The sequence below is a fragment of the Cydia amplana genome, chromosome 25 (genome assembly GCF_948474715.1).
Source record: "Cydia amplana chromosome 25, ilCydAmpl1.1, whole genome shotgun sequence".
NCBI classification, from domain to species: domain Eukaryota; kingdom Metazoa; phylum Arthropoda; class Insecta; order Lepidoptera; family Tortricidae; genus Cydia; species Cydia amplana.
This window is the reverse complement of record NC_086093.1, coordinates 8,856,827-8,880,100: the sequence shown is the minus strand read 5'-3', so window position 1 is coordinate 8,880,100 and position 23,274 is coordinate 8,856,827. Positions and strand designations below refer to the sequence as shown.

The window sequence follows — 23,274 nt, the reverse complement described above, 5'->3', positions numbered from 1 at the left end:
AATTTATTTAATTTGCAATCTAAATCATAAAATGAAATAAGTGACGGGACTGATCAAATCAGTCGATTTGATCAGGAAAATAATTGGCCAATTTGCATTCCATAGATAATTACGAAAATTGGCATTTATGTGTCCGCACCTGCTGATTCGATCGGAGAATTTCATCAGATTGGCGAAAAATTGTCTCGTCTGGATACCACGTTACGGAAAATATAACGTTATAACGCGTTAACGTTGTTAAGTAACGAGTTAATACGTGTAGTAAGGCTTTAACACACTTTATTGAAATGTCAGCTGTCAAATGTTTAAAAATATCACAGTATTCGGAACGCATCCCGCCCCTATATTTGCTACATGTTTTGCTCGTTTTCTTTGTTTTTTACTCTATAAATAAACATTAAACACTTCGAATGGTCCTATAAATAACTCGCGTGATTGTGCGTTCAACCTAGTATCAGTTTAAAAGTCAACTTCGTCTAGTAACCGGCGAAATGCGATATTATTTATTAACGATAGTTTTCAGTTCTGTGTTTGCGTTTGAAAAAGATGTTACATTCACAGTTCAGCCTGGCCACACGGACTGTTTCTTCCAGAAAGTCAAGCCCAATGAAGTTATCGATATTGAATATCAGGTAAACTATGATTGTGAAAAAATCTTACAAAAACTAACCTAAATCTTTCGTTTTGGTTTCCCAAAAAATAACCTTATGAACGAAAAAAATATGTTTTATGGAAGTGATGACTTGTTTATTTATTAAACAAGTTAACATTTGCACTGTAATTATCTTTATGATTGAAATGTTCTGTAATAATTGTTTACAAAATAATATCTCTGGCTATCAGAGTAGAACTATTTGAATGTTATAATCATAATTATCTAAACACATATTCAATAAATATGAAAAAGATATGCCAAGAACCTGCAAGGTGGGTTCATTTTGTATTGGGAATAAAGTGCTTGGCTTGGCACTGAAAGTGTGAATACATATAATTGATTTTTGCCTGTCTGCAACTATTGGTAGGGTATGTTTTTTTAAATATTTCAGACTGATTTCGAAACATGTTGTTGAAAAGTGTCTTTCCATATAGTCTGTGCGGAAAGAGAAGAGGCGTAAAATGTGTTGGCTCCCTTGCATTCCACAACTCTTTTTCTTTCCGCACACACTCTAGCTTGGGTATGGTGACAGCTGTCATCTTAATTACGTCTTTCCTTGAAGTCTAAAATGAACAATATTTTTTAATAGCCCTATTAAAATGGTCTACCTTGGTCTTATCAGCTGCGTTGTTAGCAGCCACGTGTTGTAATTACTGCTATCAGTAAGTTATAGATAATAAAATGTATATGTTATAGTTCGTTTTTTTTAGCATTAGAAAAACACTACTATCTTTTAATTGAAGTGTAAATAATCGTATATGATTCATAATAGTTACATATTTACCGTGATTAATTTTTCAAAATTGCTTAAAAGTTGACTGGAAGAGATCCCTTATAGGGATAAGTTCTCCTTTTTATTTTTGAACTGTCTTATGTACAACAAAGTGTTTAAATTGTCAAAATGTTGTTTATTAGTGCATACAAACTTAATATACATAACTAGGAAAAAAAACATAATTAAAAAGTGTTTACATACATATAATTTTCCTTGTTTTATCAGGTGATAGATGCGACACATGGGGAGTTGGACATCTCGTTCCAGCTGGCAGACGCAGTGGGTCGGGTCCTGGTGGCGGACTACAAGAAACCTGAGAACAGTCACCGACACACCGCCACCGTGGAGGGCGACTATAGGTTCTGCTTCGATAACAGTTTCAGCACATTCAGCACCAAAACTGTAAGTTTACAATCATCAGTAGCCCTTATTAGGGTCGGTTGCACCAAACCATCTGTCACCGTTAAAGCGTTTGCTAAATTTTATCGTATGGGAAGTTTCATACTACACTAAATGTGGTTAGTGCAACTGGCCATTAGTCCGACTGAATACAAGCACAGTGTGGACATGCCACAGTAAGCATCAGTAGATAGAGTAGACCATTATCACAGGCCTTTGCATCTATTGCAGACTATTTATGCATAGGGTTATTGACACATGTTGAATTTTACAACTAAATTTAGTTAAATAGATAGAAAATGAGCAATTTATCACAATATATTGGAAACTTAAAAAATATATGGGAATAATAAACAAATACAAGACCTTAAAGTTTAAAAAAAAAGTCTGTTTTTAACTTCCAAATAGGAAAAAATAATGGTACCATTCGATTCCTTGCATTTTCTTTAAAAAAAATATTGTATGGCAATAATATACATAAACACAATATTTGATCGACAAAATCGCAATTTCCTTGATACATCGAAACGGCTTCTAACTAGGGCTTGCAAATATTCGAAACTTTCAGATATTCGAATATTCGACTTTTTCTGACGACGTATTCGAATATTCGAATAATTATTCGAATATTATAAAAAATAAGAAAAGAAACGAAAAATCGGTTTATTATCGTTTTATTCAAAAGCTTTTTTCACATATTGCTAAAACTAAGGATATTTGGCAGAAATCCACTTAATTGACTAGATTTTATCATCCTACTATTTATAAGATGCCCACAGTTATAAAAACAAGTAAAACGCCAAAATTAGACGTATTTAATATTTCTAGATATAACTTATTATAAATGCGTCGTTGCGTGAAATAATATAACTTTAACTATCCAAACACCTAGGTATGTAAGATATTTTTTTTAGTAGGTAATTATTTTCCGATTTGAATTAACTTGTAATCACCCTGTAAAAAGGCCTTTAATTTAATTGTATTTTGAATCTTTATTGACTTTATTTGTTTTGGCAAGTTATTATTCCTAATGGTCGGCTAATTATATAATATTGGAATATTTAAGGGAAAAAGTTAGTTGAGTACTGGGTGGATTATTCGTCAGCTAAAGGTGCATGGTTAGATTACCAAGTTGGGCAGGTTTGGTATGATTAAATTTGAGAATTGCGATAAGTGGCAAGGTTTAGACTTCAAAAATTCGCTTAACGTACGCTTGTGCTGAATAAACAGAATGACCCTTTAACTTAAAACTTACGCACCGTAAAAATAACATACTTTTTGATTTCGTTTTCTTTTAAATTGAGTTAGGATTCACTGAATATTCACGAAGTCTATCGAGAGGAATACAGTAAAAATATTATTTCCTTCGTATTTGGGTACCTACCGTTCCTCATTCACTGTAAATACCCGTAAAACACACAGAAACTGTAACTACAGCGGATGACATAAATTTTTTTATAGTAATAAAAAATATTCGAATATTCGAAACCTGAGCGGCCGAATATTCGAATATCAAAACAGGTCGAATATTCGACAAATTCGAATATTCGAATATTCGAATTGCAAGCCCTACTTCTAACGTTACATGGTGACGTCACGATATATTGTCATTTTGTTAGAAGCGTTTCGTCATTCTTTGACCATCATTTGTGACTTTTGTATTGCTTTAAGACAATGGGTCCCATACAGACATTTGATCCTCAAAACAAACTTGATCGACTGATACCATTCATAAAAAAATGTCAATTAGCCTATTGCTGTTATTTATTTTACGTCACTCTAGGGCTGTAAGTGGTTTCTCCTCGCGTAGCGGGGAGAAAATCTCACTTCCTGGCCAAGGCAAGACGTAAAACTTTAGACAAACCACGGGCGGTAATTCGTAAAGCCCCAGATCGCATATTTATGGCCCTCGCCACAAACACCTGCGATCTGGACTCTGGAGCATTCACGAATTCACCTCCCTAGGTATGTAATGTACTATATCGTATGGCATTATACACTAGTGTTTTTAAGTATTAACATGCAAATCATAACTTAAATTTAGCATTCCGTTAGTAGTCTATATTAGCGTCGCTCGTTTTCAGGTATTTTTCGATCTGATGACGACGAGCGACGACGCGCCCGAACACGACTACGGCGGGGACAAAGAGATGGAGCTGGGTGAGTCATACCATAGATAAATATAGTAAGACAAGAGTGCTCACTCCATACATCAGTTTTGGTACCAAAAAGACTATTAATTCAGTGTCTACATCTAGCATCGAGTGGCGGAACTATCAGTACTGCTACTTGACAATAGATGTAGCACCGACCGGAAACTCTTATGTTGTTGAGCATAATGAAAATAATCGTCTTTTTGGTACCAAAACTGATGTATGGAGTGAGCAATCTATGTGTTTTTTTCTCTATGGTCATACCAACGTTTGACAACCTGTCTGGCCTAGTGGGTAATATGAAGCCGATGGTCTCGGGTTCAAATCCTGATAAGGGCATTCATTTGTGTGGCGAGCACGTCCCACAGTAAGTACTTAAATACATAGGAAACACAAACGCCCATGACTCAGGAACAAATATCTGTGCCCATCACACAAATAAATGCTCTTACTGGGATTCAAACCCAGGACCATCGGCCTCATAGTCAGGGTCACTACCCAGTACCCACACAGGCGGCCTAGCCAAGTGACAATCACTGTCGCTTCGCCATCGAATCGCTCTCGTGTCTCTCGCTCTTCCATATTACTGCAACAGTGACAGTTGCGTTTCGATCGCTACGGAGCTATTGGCATGTTGGCTACGCGGCCAGGTTGTCAAACTAAGTCCAATTTGTCTTTAATGCCCGATTCTAATTTCTGTATTAGTGGTCGATAATTTGCCATATTTTTCGACTAGTCTCGTTCGTAACATAATTTTAACGGAATCTTTCAGGCAACTCTCTGGAGTCGTACATAATGAAAGTTCGCGACATCTCCGAGTCCATAAACCGCGTCAAGGACAACGTGGGCGCGGCGCGGAGGCTCCAGGAAGCGCACTCCGCGAGAGAAGCCAGGGACAGAAACATAGCTGAAGAAATGAACGCCAGGTATAAAGCAAATTTCACGATTCTAGGACTTCAGGAACCAATGTTTTTAGGTTAACCGGTATTTATAGGTACCCCCATTAAAGGTTCCGTCACACAGGCGCGGTTTCCGGGCGAGGCGTTTTATATGTAAAAGCGGCGCGCCCCGCTCACGCCCGGAAAACGCGCCTGTGTGACGGAACCTTAAGTAGCAGGGCGAAAGTTACGAAATTATTTTTATGAAAATATTTTGATTTGTGTTCTTTAAGTAGTCACCCGGCCACAGCTATACGTCCCAAATTCTAGTGCTAAGGACGGCCGCGTAAGCTGAAGACGCGGGTTCGATTCCCGCCTCGGCACCGGACTCGGACTTGGTCACTTTTTCTTTAGTGTTTTATCTATTTCAGTTTATAAATTACTAGCGACCCGCCCCGGCGTCGCACGGATTATCAAATTATACATAAACCTTCCTCTTGAATCACTCTATCTATTAAAAGAAACCGCATTAAAATCCGTTGCGTAGTTTTAAAGATCTAAGCATACATAGGGGCAGACAGACAGCGGGAAGCGACTTTGTTTTATACTATGTAGTGACTTATTTAGTTTTGTTGCAGAGTAATGACGTGGTCCATGTGGCAAATCGTGCTCATGATCGGAGTTGGGATCACACAAGTGAGTTACAAGCCGCCCGAGGGCAGCACTAGCACATAATGTAAACCATAGACTTATACATACTATGCCTAAAACATTATTACATTGTACAACGGGACTTAATCGCGTATCGTCCTCGAAACGTCGGAGGTAAATCTTAAAACTTAGATACGCGTTTAAGTCCCGTTGTACAATTTAATAATGTGTAAAAATCGTGAAAGTTTAAATCATATATCAGTGTTATGCCTAAAACAGTTTTTTTGACAAGTTTTTAATATGACATTGATGCATCAAGGCGGTTTGTAATCAGAGGTCTACCGCGAAACGCGAAAATCGAAATTTCGCTCTATCGCTCGAATATGCAAGAGTGATAGACGCAGATAACGAAATTTCGTATTTCGCAGTAGGCCCCCCGGAAGTGCTAGTGGCGCCCCCTACGCAGAGTTTTGCGTTATATTCCCTATTTACTTTTCAATTTTTGTACCTACTAGACTAGACTAGATACAGGCAAGAAATTGAAGAAATGTATTAACCTTTTGGACGCCAATGACCGATATATCCGCACCGTAGGTTCAACGCCAAAGACCGATTAATCGGTCACAGAGCACAGAGCAACATCGACCTACGTGCATATACATAAAGTTCAACATCAGTTTTGACACTTCAATGATGTGGCGTCTGAGTGACAGCTTTTATGTTTGACACGGCGTGGAAAATGGCGCCATTGAGATGCATATGATGTATATTTTCAATTTATTATATAGCTCATTGTCCGTAATGTCCTTTTTTCTGGCATATTTTAATTGTGAATATAATTTTTTCCAGGTAATCTTCGTGCGGAGTTTGTTCGAAGACAAACACAATCGCTTCAGGAAGCTAATTCCCAGCTTCAGCTCGCAATGACACTAGTCACAACCCACCCCAGTGCGTCTCAACTAGCCCCAGTACGTAACAACTCGCCCCAGTACGTAAAAACTCGCCCCGGTGCGTCACAACTCGCCCCAGTACGTAACAACTCGCCGCAGTACGTAAAAACTCGCCCCGTGCGTAAAAACTCGCCCCGGTGCGTCACAACTCGCCCCGGTGCGTAACAACTCGCCCCAGTACGTAACAACACGCCCCGATGCGTCACAACTTAGATTTTTTGGTTGCCATATCAAACATTGTGATAAACAACATTTTTTTAAGAACGCGTACTAAAATGGTTTACAAATTGCTGTATACTTGTGTAGCAGTTGTAGCACACGTATAGTTTGTTTTTATTTGAATCAATGCTATTAGAAAATAGTGTTATATTTGTTTTGTTTTAAAATCGAACGAAATGTGAAAAAAAGTAGCTAAGCGGGCGAGGTGTTCAAAATTACCTTAACATGCTCTTATTCTCTTAACAATGAAGATTATTATGAACACCTCGCCCGCTTAGCAACTTCTGCTCCTGACTGTACTAGTTTTATTTAAACAGTTAGCTATCAAAATTGCGTAGTTTGTCGCAAATTAAAGTAGGTTGGGTTTTTTGTATTTAATAGTTATAGTCAATTTTTACGATATTTTAGTAAAATGTGTTTCTACAATTTTGTTAGATTCATATTAATATTAAATAAGTGAGGTGATAAAATAAATAAACCAAAAATGCACAAACTATGGTAAAGATTTAAGATAGATATTAACATGATAGGTATGTATGATTGAGTGCCAAAGGATAATCAATATGTTGAATTATGCTTACTTATGTTAAAATTATATTTAAATTGAACTCTAAATGTAAATCAAAACTTGTCTAAATTTTTCTTGTCATCTGAACACTTTTATTTCAACATACAAGATATTTTTTAGACAACATTATAGGTAACATAAAAAAAGAAAAACTGATAAGTATGATATATAATTTTTTTTTAATATTAAGTAAGTAGATGATGAAATCATCAAGGCTAAAGGCATGTTTCTTATTAGGATGATTTTACATAGTATCATATTTTGAATAAATATGATAAAAATGTACACCTACCTATACCTATCAAAGTAGATCAATAAAATTGTTTCGTAAAAATATGTTTTCTTTGCATCTTGTTTGTCCAACTGTATTGAATAAGTCCCTTTATAGTGCAGTCCAGACGAGACAAATTTTCGCCAATCTGATTGTCCGATCGATTCAGGCCGTGCGGACGCAAACGCCAATTTGATTCCCCGATCAAATCAGCAGGTGCGGACACAAAAATGCCAGTTAAGTTAGTATCTATGGAATGCAAATGGTGATTAAATTGTGTACGTGTGGACGCTAGATGAGATTGGCACCAATTATTTTCCTGATCAAATCGGTCGATATGCCCAGCTCGTCTGGATACGGCTTACCTTTGCAGGCCATGAATAATTGACAGACCGGCAGGGTGTGCAATCCAAGCTCCCTTTATCGGGCATAAAGATGTCAATATTACGCAAAATTGAACCCTATCACTTAGTTGTAGAGCTCAAAATTCCCTCTGCCTTACAAAAGTCAATATTGTCGTGGTCATCACATTTTTTCGGTGTCCAATTTCTTTGTCCAATGTGTGTTTTGTTTGAACAAAACCTTTAAGCCCCTTCCAGACTATGTGCGTGAACCGCGGGCGAAGCCGCAAATGCGAGTGTGGAGGGGGCTTTAAAGCAAGCTCGAAACTTGCTACTCACCACTAGATGGCGCTACTCCTCTGAAACTCGAACGATTTTAAACGTAGCTCGAACAGCGGTCGCTTTCATTGATTAAAAAAAAAAACGTCAATAAAATAATGGCCGATTGGCCGCCAGAGTTGTTTATATTGCGGCTTATGAACTAAAAACTTGAATGTTTTAGCAATATCAAATAAAATATCAAGAATTACTTTCACATAAGCTTCTATATGAACAAATTTGATGTATCTTCGTGTTTAACAAACGGCTTCCATTGTAAATCAAGTCGCAAAACTTAGAAAATGTTGGCCTTATTGATGTTAAACAGAATGAGCATGAAGCGACGTAGTTTACGTGCTAAAGAGACTGCATTTAAGGCCGAAAGGAAGCCGGACACGCAGTCCATGTACTGCCGGACCTGCCTGAGCGATGAGGAGCTCGTGGCTATTTTCTACAGCCCTGGCATGGAAAAGAAACGAAGCGAGGAATTGAGACTCGTCACAGGTTTAGAGGTATAGTTTTACTGATATTGTTGCTTAAAGATGGTCTGCCGTGTATATAACAGGCTAAAGAAAGATAAATATCATTCCTATAATTAATTCCACAGTCAAACAAATGTAGTTTTGTGGAGCTCTGTCTTTAACAAAAAAGTTGTAACTTCTGTGTAATAAATAACAAATTAAAAAAAATTGCAGACATCAAATACTTCAAACTTCGGTTTTGTAGGAAGTGGCCTTTCCGTTTGGTAGTACTATTACTTCTCTTATTATATAATAAATAAAGGCTATATTATTTCTCTTTCAGATAGTGGAGAATGATGGCCTCTCACAAAAAATGTGCACTATCTGCATAGAGAAAATGAACAACGCCTTACAATTCCGGAAACAGAGCAAGAAAGCTGAGAAGTCCCTCTTAAACATGTCAGGGCTGAAAACAAAGAGAAAATCAATATCGAAAGCGACACGGAAAACAGTGAAACTAAAAAGCCCAAGGGCGGTAAAGATTAAGCGGAAAGTGGAAAAAGAGGAATTGGACTTTGACTGTTCGTATGATGATTTTCAGAACGATGATGATTATCCGGAGGTTCCGGTGCTTGAGTATCCGGATGTGGATGAGAAACCTAAAATAAAGCGGGTAATTAACAAATTTGGCAGCCTTTTGAAAAGATAAATCTCCAGTTTTAAGAATTTCAAAGAGCTACCAATAATGGTTTTCTGTATCCTCCTATAGCCCAGCCATACAAATTAAAAATCCAAATCTTGCCACTGAAATATGCACCTAAAGTGTAGGAAATAGAGTTGATTTTGCGTTGTTTGAAAATGGAACGAAACAAAGCAAAAGCGTTTCTATTCCAATTGAATAAGACTTAAATTTCATCGAACTGAAGTAGTACTATAGGTAGGACCTTGGGCCTTAGGAGGATAAACCTTTCGCGAGTCATAGTTTGCCTAGACAATATATTATTGAAATGCTTTTATTGTTTAGTCGTAGCGGGTTCTATGATTCAGTTCAGAAAGATTATTTTTTTCCAAAAGTGCACAGCCATGGGTGTCCGCGAACTGTGGTGTGTCACGTACCTAAAGCCGCGTCTCGATTACTGTTCGACAGCGGCAAACCTGTATTTAGGCTCGCGAGCCAATTTTGGCACCATCTAGAACTATAGCGCGGCCGCCACGCGCGGCAGGCGAACCGACGAATTACTCGGAATAGGCGATCGACGAAATAATTATACGGAACGAAGTACAGCCAAATAGAAAAATGATATGTTGCGATAATCACTACATTTACCTACTGTTCCATAGAAACTGTTTAGTGCCGTATAATTTAATTAATGTACGACACTTTTCATTATCCATGTATGCGGCCGCGCGAGCCAACTGAAATATGTACACATCCGTCCCAACTGCGCGCGAACATTCATTTGCCGCGCGTCGAAACACCGACAATGAATGGTTCGTCGCGAGCCGCGTTCGAGCGAGCCAATGATCGAGTTGGCTCGCGAGCCAGCCCGGTATCGATTGCGCGCGGCTGCCGCGCGAGCCAATGTTCGATAGCTTGCCGCGCAATATGGAGACGGGGCTTAATATTATAAGAATAAGAATAATTTATTAAGAAAACCTTATTGCTAATGTTAACATTATGCGTGAACTTTTACATATTACGTACATTGTTACGTGCGCCTGAACTAGGAATATAATCCTGTATCTCAGGCAAAGAGATAATATACTAATTTAATGATCAATATAGCAAAATAAAATCATGAACAAGAGACATAAATAGGTATTGAGATATCTTACACTTTGTAACCAAGTAATGCTGTGTCAGTGTCTATAGTATACAATCTATAAAGTAGGGCGATCGTGTTTATTTTATTATTGCGTTGTTATTAGTTTACCTTAAAAATAGTTACGAGGCATGAATTACATGTGATATTAACTATCTCTAAATGTTAACTTCTTTCCCCAGCTTCTAAAGAAGCCAGGGGTCCGAAAGCGGGTGTCCATCCCGAACGCGGCGTCCTACAAGTGTCCAACTTGTAGCAAGGAGTTCCGTATGAAGGCCACATACAAGGCACACTTGAGGTTCCACACCAACTACTGTGTTTGCGAGGTAAGCAACTTATAGAATATTATAGAAAACGTTTATTCCAAAAACCATTTATATACAGCACCATATAAGCTTAAAAAAAGAAGATCTTATACACTATAGTTCGTTTTTTTAGCATTAGAAAAAACTTGCAAGAAGGTAAGCAATCTTGACATGTCTTTTAATTGAAAAACGCTTTTTAAAAATCAAAAACGATTACTTATGAAAGCAGAAGAATATAAATCATCGTATTAGATTCATAATTGTTACATATTTGCCGTAACTTATTTTTAAAATGTGTTTTTCAATTAAAAGACACATCAAGATCGTTTTTTTAGCATTAGAAATAAGGTAAACAAACTATAAACAGTTAAAACTTATACACTAAACAGTTAAAAATTATACACTAAACAGTTTCCGTGCATGTCGAAAGTTGATAGTGCCGTATGTACTGTATAACGTTGTACGATACACGTGCGAATAGGCAATTCGCAACTCGTGTCGATTTAAAACACTCCCTTCGGCCGTGTTTTAATTTAATTTATCGCCACTCGTTGCGAATTTCCTACTTTCCGCACTTTTTTCAAAGAGAACATAGGTACATAATAAAAGTACACAATAATGCTTACAAACTAATTGAAGGTGGCTCAGCTGATGTCTGTGCCAAAAGACTACGGGGCACAGCGGCACAGAATAAATAATAGTACTAGGTACAGAAGACTCACTCTCTAACAAAACGCGTCTGTTACGATCAGCACAGATATGGCCGCTAGGTGGCGACAGCGCCACGCGCGGCTTATGGCTTTCCCCAAAATTGGGGCCGAACGGATGTACTTTTAGCTACCTGTAGCAAAGCGACGAAATCGCGGAGTGAGACACGCCTGACAGCGGCCCTAAAGACTTCCAGCAACGGACGCTGTTATTCTGCCACCGCAGTATTTATATCTAGCTAAGGACAGTAGACTAAGCTAAGGACTTGTATCGTAAATAACTATTTTGGCGCAGGCGTGCGGTAAACGTTGCCGCAACAACAACCAGTTACAAGAGCACAAACGCGCGCGGCACGGACTCGGCCGGATACACAAGTGTGCCTACTGCGAGTACAGCTCCGCCACCAAGGAGGCGCTCACCGTGAGTCTGGTTTAGTTTCCCGATCCACTCATTAATCTGTTGGAACTTACTTTAATTACAACAGTGATGTTGGCGTGTGTCTAATATACCTACATTATATAGAGTTCGTATATTTACTATGTATATACATATGTCATTCTCTTCTGATTGTTTGCCTGTGCGGATGCACAATACATTTTGGGAACTATAACTATGTTATTTCATTGAGCAGTCTACGGTATAACCAACAGATTCATCCTGATTTTGTACCAATTTTCTCCTAAAATGACAAATTGGGGCAACGGGGTTGGCAACTGTCAAAGGTTTGCATAGATGGCGCCATCATAGGTCTAGGGGGGAGTCTAAAGGGAACTACAATTTTGAAAAAAAAAAATACATAACAAACAAACGTTAACTATCAAAAATTCATGTAAGCGTCTTTAATCTCCTTATAATCGGGAAATTACCATACCGGCTTATAGTTCGTTTTTTTTAGCATTAGAAATAAGGTAAACAATCTTGATGTGTCTTTTAATTGAAAAACAAATTTAAAAAATAAGTTACGGCAAATATGTAACAATTATGAATCTAGTACGATCATTTATATTCTTCTGCTTTCATAAGTAATAGTTTTTGATTTTTAAAAAGTGTTTTTCAATTAAAAGACATGTCAAGATCGCTTACCTTCTTGCAAGTTCTTTCTAATGGTAAAAAAACGAACTATAAAGTGTCATTCAATAGAACTTGCTAACTATGTAAACAAACCGCCATACTAAAATTGACACTGAATGTCAATCTACTAGTAACTTTTGTTTACATAGTTAGCAAGTTCTATTTAATGACACTTTAGTTAGAAATGTACAATCAATAATTTAGCAATTTTTTCCTTAGACTTTATTCATCTTATACGGAGTTACATATATAATATGTCTTTAGAATATAATAGATTGTTCAAGCAACCCTAGGCCACAATACAAAAATATGCTAAATCAACCGCGATGCATGACTGACATTTACAGAAGGAACGCTTACAATGCAAGTATTGTAATATACAATAAATTACCAGTCCAAATAAAGGAACTCGAGGGCAAGGAATTTACTAAAAAACTGAGATATTGGCTCAATGATCGCTGTTTTTATACTGTAAAGGATTTTATGAATCATACGGATTCCGATTCTTAAATTTTACTGATATAACTCGTCGTTATGTTACCAATTGTCGCATTTATTTTGTATGTAGAATTTAAATGCTAAAATATCCTTTGTAATTGTAAAATTTGCATACTGTTTAAAACGGTCGGAAAAGGTGAAACATACTTATTTATTACACTAACACATGTAATCTTAACCCTTTTTCTGCGAATAAATTATTGTTTGTTTGTTTGTTTTGTTTGTTTCGAGTAGTTTATTTGTGTAAAAAAGGGTATAAATTGATATATGTTACATAATATTGTACTATTGTATTGTACTGTGTGTTGTCTATTGTATTGGGTTGTCTTTGGTTTGGTGCTAGGGCGATCTGTGTAAGATATGTCCCCTAATTTTTTTTTTTTTTTTTTTTTTTGTGTCTTATAAACAGATTCATGAGCGGCGTCACACGGGCGAGCGGCCTTACATCTGCGACCATTGCGGCGCCTCTTTCCACCGCCGCTCCAACCTAGTCCAGCACATCGCTATACACCTGCCCGAGAAGAACTTCCAGGTGTGTAGTATAGCATACCAAAGAGAATAGAGTATATAGAGAGTTACTGTCATGGTAAATATGTAGCCACAGTACATTTACTGCCATCTTTCGAGAGAAGATTAAAACTGTTAGAACGCCATTTGACTTTGATTCTTACTCATTCACTAATATGTGTTAATAGGGAGTATTACTGCGATGTTTTGCCGCCAGAGTGCAGCACTAGTGACTTAAGTATACCATAGAGTAACTTAATTATACATACTGTACCTTAATCTTTTTTTTTGACAAGTTTTCACAGCATTCACAGACAATCGAATATGACATTGATACATCAAGGCGGTTTGTTTACAAAGGGCCTACCGGGAAACGCGAAATCGAAACTCAGCTATCTGCCTCTTTATCGCTCGAATATGCAAGAGTGAAAAAGAGGTTGTTATTAGATAACAAAATTTCGACTCTCTCGTTTGCGATAGACCCTTAGATTGTGAAGGATTGTGGAAGTGGCGCCTCCTACGCAGAGTTTCGCGTAATATTCACTATTCCATAGAGAAATATAGTAAGAATAGATTGTTCACTCCATACATCAGTTTTCTGCTGTATGGAGTGCATCTGTCAGCTATCTGCCTCTTTATCGCTCGAATATGCAAGAGTGATAGAGAGGTTAAATAACAAAATGTCGACTCTCTCGTTTGCGGTAGACCCTTAGATTGATTACTTGTTGTTGATGTGACGCCCCTTACGCAGACTTTCGCGTAATATTCCCTATTAGTTAATAATCAAATAGTAACGCCATCTATTGGACAGTAGGCCAAAGGTATGGCACCATCGCTCGAAAAGATTGCACCATATATTTGGCCTAGAGCAGCGGTCGGCAACCTTTTAGCAGCCAAGGGCCACATAGTAGTTAATGAAGTTGACGCGGGCCGCACTTTGTTAATATTTATGACTTTATCAGACATTGTTGTTCGTCAATATTACATACAAAATAGCCAGCGAGGCTCGCGGGCCGCAAGTGACAGGTTCACGGGCCGCATGCGGCCCGCGGGCCGCGGGTTGCCGACCGCTGGCCTAGAGTATTCGTAAGTAACTATTAAAAACGGTTTTCCGGGCAGTGCGACATGTGCCCGAAGCGGCTCAAGTCGCGCAAGTTCCTGCAGATCCACATGTATCTACATGTAAACAAATTAATTTGTGCCTATTTAAGTTTAATTCTAAGGCTTGTAATGTTTTGTAGCATTGCCTGTAAACATTTTTCAATGTGGTGTTAAATAAAAAATTTCTATATCTATTCTATGTCTATGTCTACAATCTTAGAGGATATAATCAAACGGAGACGCCTTGTCTGTAATTTTCTGTACAAAACAGTCTGCCGATTTTTGCGGGGGAGGGGAACGTCAAATGTATGCGTAACGTAAAAATAGCTATGTCAGATAAACGTCAGTCCATACATTGTGTATGACCGTTGGCCGCCTATTTTCGACAGAGGGGAAAGCCTGTTAATGGCTACTCCGTTTAGTTGTATTCTCCAAGTCTACAATAGTTCTTTACCTATAGATGACAGGAAAACCTATTAGTTATGTGCAGTCAAGTGTGAGTCGGACTTAAGCCCTTGCTACACGGTCGCCGACAAGCCTTCTAACCGTCTGTCCTTGGTCTGACCTTGGTCAGTTTTGGTCAAATTTTGTTGGAAACAACTGTCTACACGGTCCGTCCAGACCAAGGCCACGCGGTCTGAGGGGCTTGTCGGCGACCGTGTAGCAAGGGCTTTAATGTACGGAACGCGAGTCCGACTCGCACTTGGCCGGTTTTTTAAAAGCGGTTTTCCGGGCAGTGCGACATGTGCCCGAAGCGGCTCAAGTCGCGCAAGTTCCTGCAGATCCACAAGCACAACGCGCACACGGGCAAGCGGTACGGCTACCTGTGCCCCGTGTGCGCGCACCGCTTCGAGAAACCCAACAAGGTGCGCGCGCACGCGCGCCGAGTGCACGGGCACGACGCGCGCGCGCCCATCGTGCGCGTGCAGCTCTAGCGACCACCACGACATGACTATACACAATGATATTATATAACCATAGATAGGTTATACCATAGACAGACTCACAGACAAGACATCCTCGAGACTGAGCATAGTAGCGCTACCCCCTCTGCCACAAATATACGGTAGTTTTACTCCATTTTCGAGTCAAAGTGTCTTTGTGCGACGTCCGTGTGTTTGAACGGACCAATCACGGCACGGGACTCGCTCACCTCGTCCCCCGCACCCCAGTATTTTTGGCAGCATCGGTTTCATGAAATAATTGCTCTAAACTCCGTCTAGAGGATTCCTAGTCTATGGACAGACTATACGATCCCATAGCGACTGTTTTAGTAATATGATGTCACCAAGTTATACAATTTACAAAGAGAATAGATAGATTAGAGGGGTCCTGTGTTAGGAAAATTAGTTTACTGCCACCTATCGACACACGATTAAAACACTAAATGAAAATGTATGAAACTATAAAAATATTTATATACCTATATGGATAAATGATTTTATTATTTTTATATCATTTCGACCCATGCTTTTTCACTGATAATATAACTACATACGATCCCATAGCTACTTTTTTAGTAAGGCCAATGTGGCTAATTCCGTCATAGGGGCTATTCCGTCCACGAGCGTATATTTCTTATCAATCAATCGTAGGAAAAAAACCATTTGCTTTTGCTTGCTCAAATTAAAAGCAATCGCTGCTTTGTCGATGATTTTTAAATTTTGCTCGTTGATCGAGAAATACATCGAGAAATAATGGACGGAATAGTCCTTCTTCACCTAGCCTTTTCCCATATCATATGGGGTCGGCTCTCCTAAGTCCTTGCGTACAAATGTTTGTACATATTCCAAAAAATATATTGAACTTTCATTGAGTAACTAAGGGTTCCAAATTCAAAAACAAAAATGCTTCTGGGTCTCAGGAGGTTTAAGTTTAAAGTCATAATGTACGAGTATCGTTTGTCCGCATTTTAGTTAGTCATAATTTGGTTTTTCTCAGAAACGCGTAACTTTTCATGATGTCATATTACCAGTCATATTACAGTTTTTTATGTATTTATATTATTATCATACATCGGGGTTTTCAGTGCGGGAATGATTACCATTTTTTTGGCAAAAGACATTCAAACTCATATATATATTTATATGAATGCATTCAATTTATCCCTTTTTAATTCTTTAAAATATACAATTATTATTTAATGTGTCTAGTGTATATATACTTTACTATTTATGTTTTATGATCTAATAAAATAACTAACTTTACATTATATTAAATCGCTAAATAATCAGTGTTTCTAATTAAATTAGTTATATACCTAATTTATATTTTATACGGTTTTATTTAACGTATTTATTTAATATTAATTTTAAACTTAAATTAGCTTTAGCCCCTTTTTTAGGCTTTTTATAAAAGAAGGTTCCTCATGCACATGGAGCATAAGGACCCTTTAGGCAGGGAATGACACATAAAAATGACAATTGAAATAGACAAGGACATATTATGACACTCGCTAGGGCTGCGCCGCACTCGCTCGGCATTTGTAAGGTAAGGTAACGGCACTAGTTCACACTATTTAACAAAGATGCAAATATTTGTTTAACTTTGCCCACTATAATACTTAACGCAAGCTCCTGATGATACTACTCGGTACGCTACTTTCGGCTATTTAGGGTTGTCAAAATTCAAGTCATTATCTTATCTGTGGTCGTGCACGCAAAGGGATATCAAGTTGTGCCAACCCTAATAATTGCTCGGAGCAATGCTGAGCCGAACGGAGCCGAGTTTGCCCGAAGTCAGGAGTGTCTCCCCACTGGCCAAGGTTAAAAAAATATTTGCATCTTTTATTGTTTTGAAATAAAGACTTATATATGTTTTATTTATTTGCGTATAGTGCACTAGTGGTTGACATTAAGGACTGTTTACAACTTGCATTTAACTCGTGTCCAGACGAGCTGGGCAAATCGACCGATTTGATCAGGAAAATAATTGGCGCCAATCTCATCTAGCGTCCACACGTACACAATTTAATCACCAATTTGCATTCCATAGATAATATAACTTCGAAAAATGGCATTTTTGTGTCCGCACGTGCTGATTTGATCGGGGAATCAAATTGGCGTTTGCGTCCTGATTCGATAGGACAATTTCATCAGATTGGCGAAAAATTGTCTCGTCTGGACTCCACTTTATATTTTCAACCGACTCAAAAAGACGCAATAGTACTTTTATGATAATTACCCATGGCAAACGTTTCATGTTTTTTTTTATTGTCAACTACTGGTCCTATGACAAACACTAGTGCCTTTACCTTATTTTTATGTCTTCTCTTAAAAGCCCATCAACGTGCACACTAACGCCTCTTCTAAATAATCGTGATTATTTAAATTTAACGAAAGATATTTAATAAAGGGGCCGCTACGTACTGTATCTTGTATTAATACCATTTGAATACATCAAACTAGTTTTTATGATGCTGGATTCGTCGATCTATGAACTCAAAACAAAAACGGCCGTTTAGACGACAACAGTTTCCCTCACTTGAATTTTTAGTCGCTATTGGCAACATGTTTCGGGCCCTTCGGGGGTCCTTCCTCAGGCTCGAGTGTTCGCGGCGACTGCAACTCGTGCATGTCGCCAATAGCGACTAAAAATTCAAGTGAGCGAAACCGTTGTCGTATAAACAGTTTAAAATGTCTCACGAAAGTTTTATATCGAAAAACGGCCGTTTTAACTTTGGACGCATAGATAGACTCCACTGTCCGTCTGTCTGTCAGCAGACTATATTGTGTTGGCAAGTGTTTCGTGTTGCAGTGTGCGTTGTGCGCTAAACGGGAGAAGTCGAAGAAGTTGCTTCAGGTGCACGTGTTCAAGGCACACCGGGAGAAGAGATACAGGTAAGGGAATAGGCATAGAGAACAGAATATATAGAGTGCTCACTCCATACATCAGTTTTGGTACCAAAAAGACTATTATTTTCAGTCGACATCTAGCATCATAGAGAAATATAGTAAGACAAGAGTGCTCACTCCATACATCAGTTAGACTATTAATTTCAGTTTCAGTTTATTTATTCAAGAACAATTTACATCGTGTTTGAATATTCAATATATATACAGTTATGATTAGCCTAGTGGACAAAACAAAAAAGCATGCAAAACATACATGATTATTCAATAAATAAATTCTATTATGACATTAAGCGTTTCAACAAACAACCACAGCGAATTCATCATAAAGTAAGAAAATAAATAAATAATAATCAATTATATACTTAAGTTTATGTCAGCAACAATAAATAATAAGTGTTACACTAAAAATCACTAATGTCATAACAGCATTTTTCTAACAAATATACTTTTAACTTATCTCTAAAAGTTCTACATCAGTGTCTACATCTAGCATCTAGCACCGGAAAGTCTTATCTCAACAGCATAAGACTTTCCGGTCGGAGCTACATCTATTGTCAAGTAGCAGTACTGATAGTTCCGCTTCTCGATGCTAATAGTCTTTTTGGTACTAAAACTGATGTATGGAGTGAGCAATCTATGTACTTTCTTCTCTATGCTAGCATCGAGTAGCGGAATTATCAGTACTGCTACTTGACAATAGATGTTGCACCGACCCAAAAGTCTAATGCTCAACTTCGATGCTAGATGTCGACTATGAAAATAATAGTCTTTTTGGTACCAAAACTGATGTATGGAGTGAGCAATCTATTCTTACTATATTTCTCTATGGAATAGGGAATATTACGCGAGATTCTGCGTAGGGGGCGCCACTTCAATCCTTCACAATCTAAGGGTCTATCGCAAACGAGAGAGTCGAAATTTTGTTATCTAATAACAACCTCTTTTTCACTCTTGCATATTTGAGCGATAAAGAGGCAGAGTTTCGATTTCGCGTTTCCCGGCAGGCCCTTTGTAAATAAACCGCCTTGATGTATCAGGGTGAATCAACTTTTAGAACACTGATTTCGTGTCCCTAGACTTCCTAGCAAATAAAATAGATTTTTCAAAAGCCATGTTGATTTTCTTACTTTTTTGTTTACGCGGGCATTATTAGATACGTAAATATTTAATTAACACAATAAATTAACAACTTGATCAGATAAAAGTTACATTTTGTACGGTAACGCAGTAGAAAATGGCAAAAATGGTGTGTCCCTGATTTTTGTATGGGAGATAACTTTTTTTCTCCTGCGTTACCGTACAAAATGTAACTTTTATCTGACCAAGTTGTTAATTTTAATGTGTTCTTAAATACTTATGGATCTAATAACGCCTGTGTAAACAAAAAAGTAAAAATATCGACATGGTTTTTGAAAAAACAATTTTTCTTTGGTAGGGAGTCTAGGGACACGAAATTAAGTATTTTATTGTCTTTGAAAACTTGTCAAAAAAGAGTATGAGAGTATGTATACCTAAATTACTCTACAGTTTACGACGGGTGCTAGTGCTGCACTCTGGCGGCGGAACATTGCAGTAATACCCCCAATTAAGCTTAGATTAAATTAGTTAATAAAATTCGCTTTTATTGTACAGATATATTTGCCCGGTGTGCCGCGACACGTTTACCCGGCCCGGCAACGTGCGACAGCACCTCTCTCGCTCGCACGGCGTGCCGCGCGCCGACCAGCCGCATATCGACCGCTTCCAGGTGACTTTACCCTACACCAGGCCAGCGGGGAGACACGCTTGACTTCGGGCACAGAATAAATAATAGTACTAGGTACAGAAGACTCACTCGCTAACAAAACGCGTCTGTTACGATCAGCACAGATATGGCCGCTAGGTGGCGACAGCGCCACGCGCGGCTTACGGCTAGCCACCAAAATTGGTGTGGATCGGATGTACTTTTATCTACCTGTAGCAAAGCGACGAAATCGCGGAGTGAGCCTGATTCGACCCTGAATCGCAGTCAGACTTCGGTTTTGTAGGAAGTGGCCTTTCTGTACAATAGTACTATTACTTATTCTGTAACCAGGGCCCCGTAGACAGCTAACGGTCCGTAGCGAACGAAACGCAACTGTCACTGTCACACTAATATGGAAGAGTGATAGAGTAAGAGAGCCACAAAGCGATTCGATAGCGAAGTTCAAGCGATCGTCACCTTGGCCAGACCGCCAGGTCGCTCAAAATATCGAAACTTACTCTAACGCCTTGAAAATTAACTATATCTAACTAAATTCGAGTAACTAGGTCTTACGTTTTTTTAACAGACAAAATAATGTAAACCAAAACAATATCTAGTAATATGTATGTTATTTATTCCAACAGGTACACAGCAACGCAACAGAAGACATCACACCGCGGATGCTCACTTATTTATAGATCTATTGAAATTATTTGTTAATTTATGTAAAAAGTGTCGTATTTTGTCAAAAACGCAAATATGAATAAGTATTTGGATTCATGGTAATGTTAAAATAATGTGAACAATAACAATAAGGCATTTTTTCAACATTGTATGGCAGTATCAAAATTTTTATGGCACTTTATAATCTTCGTGGCATTTGTAAGACCCTGACGACATTTGTATGGCACTTTTCCGACATTTGTATGGCCCTATGTCGACATTTGTATGCCACATTCGACATTTGTATGGTCAAAGTGACCGTACAAATGTTGCCATACATTTTTTTCATTTGCAATGACACTATTTAAGTTTATAATATACATACCCCGCAACGGAGCTAGCAAATCTGTAGCAGTTGTACGTCAGAGTTATCACTACTAAGGTCAAGTGAGGTAAATGCAACTATGGGGTTATTGCGTCTCTCCGTTCTTTCTCGAATACGATTGGTCGAAACGGCCTCTACTATGCAACGTTTCATGCCTGAGCTACTTGGAAATGAAACGTTGCATAGTAGAGGGCGTTTCGACCAATCGTATTCGAGAAAGAACGGAAAGACGCAATAACCCCATAGTTGCATTTACCTCACTTGACCTTACGCATAAACTAAAGTACAAAAAAAATCTTTGTTTTTAAACACACCAATATTTTCAAGCAATGAAAATTCCATGTTAATAGGTATTTGAAAGAAATGCGAAAAAAACGTGATTTTATAAACAAAATAACAGATACATTGAAACGCATCTAATATTGACATTGACCTGTTAATTTATATTATTTGACAGTAAATTAAACCGGGTTATATCGGAAGAGGGTCAACAAGGTTCTCGCTCAATTTTATTAATCTTACATACAATAAAATTAAAGCAAAATGGTTCATCATAATTGCCAACCCTGGCACAAAACTGTCATATGCTACGGTTTTGCTAGCTCCGTTGCGGGGTAAATATATTAACGGACGTACACCGAAAAGGCACAGTTCAGTTAGTTTCTTGACGATCAAAATTCATCCATGTCACCGACTACGATCATCATTGGCCACAGCATCTTGACAATTCATTGTTGCAGCGACAGTTTATTAAGAGGTCTGTGCGCCGATCGGAGGTGCGGCACACCTTTTCCTATGGCTGCACCCCTAGCACAAAATAGATACAGTACAGAAGTCAATCACATGTATGTACTTCACTTTTCATACCTACGCTCGGCGGTCGCTCTAGGGTTGTCAACTATGATTTATGCACAAAAAACTATCGTGATAGTGGCACTCGTATCTAGTAGTGGCCGGGGCGGGATGCATAGGTACCTACCTACCTTTTTCTATCTATGTTAATAAAAGAGGGACGGGTAGTCTATCTCGCCGCGAGATACTGTCGCGCCAATCATGTGCTAGCCCGGCGGCACTAGATAGGATTTGGTACAGTCAGTTAAATAATTGAATTTCCGACCCATTAAAAAAAAAAGTCATTTATTGTCGCAAAACACAGTAACAAAATAAAACAAACAAGGAAAAAGAAAAAAAGACACAATAAGCACATAAGTCCAATAGGGTTGTTGACTGTATAAATATATAATACATATGTTTAATTTTAATTAACTAAATGTAGAAGGTGAAGTTAATTTGAACGTGACGTCGTGTGTGCGTTTCATATACACTAGTATCTAACCGTTCCGGCAGTTCGAGAAAAAAAAAAAGAACTTGATACTTGATTTTGTACCTTGTATGAGCCGTATGAGGTCTCTAGTAGCGATGTGACGAGTCCACTTTTTTTCAATTCGAATCATTCGAATTGATTCGGCCGCTGATTCGAATTCAAAATCGAGTTGACTCGACTCGACGATTCGCGTGGTTCGCGACAAGGTCACAGGCACAGGCGCGGAGCGAGTTTAGACGGCGAGTTACGCGGCAGTTGTTGTAAAAAGAACCTTCAGGGCACGGAATTAAGGTTTATTTTTGAATGGTCATAGTACCAACTCGAGTTGAGACGGCGAATCGAGCGGCAGTTGTTGTAAAAAGAGCCTTCGGGCTACGGTATTAAGGTTTATTTTTGAATGGCAGTGTGATAGCGTTGACTCGGCTCGGCGAGTTGGCGATTCATTCGCCGAGTTAGCTAGTGGTCGAGTTGATTCGAATTGCCAATAGTCTTGATTCGAATTAACTCATCTGTAGGCTGATTCGAATCAGATAACTCGACTCGCCCATCGCTAGTCTCTAGCGACTTTCATATTGATTGTCACTTTGACAGTGTACAGACAGCTGCAGAGAAAAGGTACCACCCTGTCCACCCCTGCATAGCATGCTGTGACTCAGAATTCAGCAATCGCTGA

The 23,274-nt window shown here is 38.4% G+C and overlaps 2 protein-coding genes across 2 annotated transcripts; both read left to right on the top strand.

Annotated features, from left to right (window-relative positions):
* The first annotated feature begins 301 nt into the window (after positions 1-301).
* On the top strand, positions 302-6,504 carry LOC134659486 (transmembrane emp24 domain-containing protein 5-like). Its single transcript, XM_063515130.1, has 6 exons — positions 302-632; positions 1,656-1,832; positions 3,914-3,989; positions 4,755-4,908; positions 5,499-5,556; positions 6,361-6,504. Exons 1-6 carry the CDS (start codon positions 492-494, stop codon positions 6,436-6,438), a joined length of 684 nt encoding a protein of 227 aa, XP_063371200.1. The 5' UTR covers positions 302-491; the 3' UTR covers positions 6,439-6,504.
* A 1,809-nt stretch (positions 6,505-8,313) lies between these two features.
* On the top strand, positions 8,314-20,993 carry LOC134659603 (zinc finger protein 551-like). The gene is made up of 8 exons (XM_063515279.1): positions 8,314-8,690; positions 8,983-9,312; positions 10,645-10,788; positions 11,770-11,895; positions 13,454-13,576; positions 18,409-18,491; positions 20,139-20,253; positions 20,874-20,993. The coding sequence occupies exons 1-8, from the start codon at positions 8,481-8,483 to the stop codon at positions 20,925-20,927; spliced, it is 1,185 nt and encodes a 394-aa protein (XP_063371349.1). The 5' UTR covers positions 8,314-8,480; the 3' UTR covers positions 20,928-20,993.
* Positions 20,994-23,274: the final 2,281 nt, after the last annotated feature.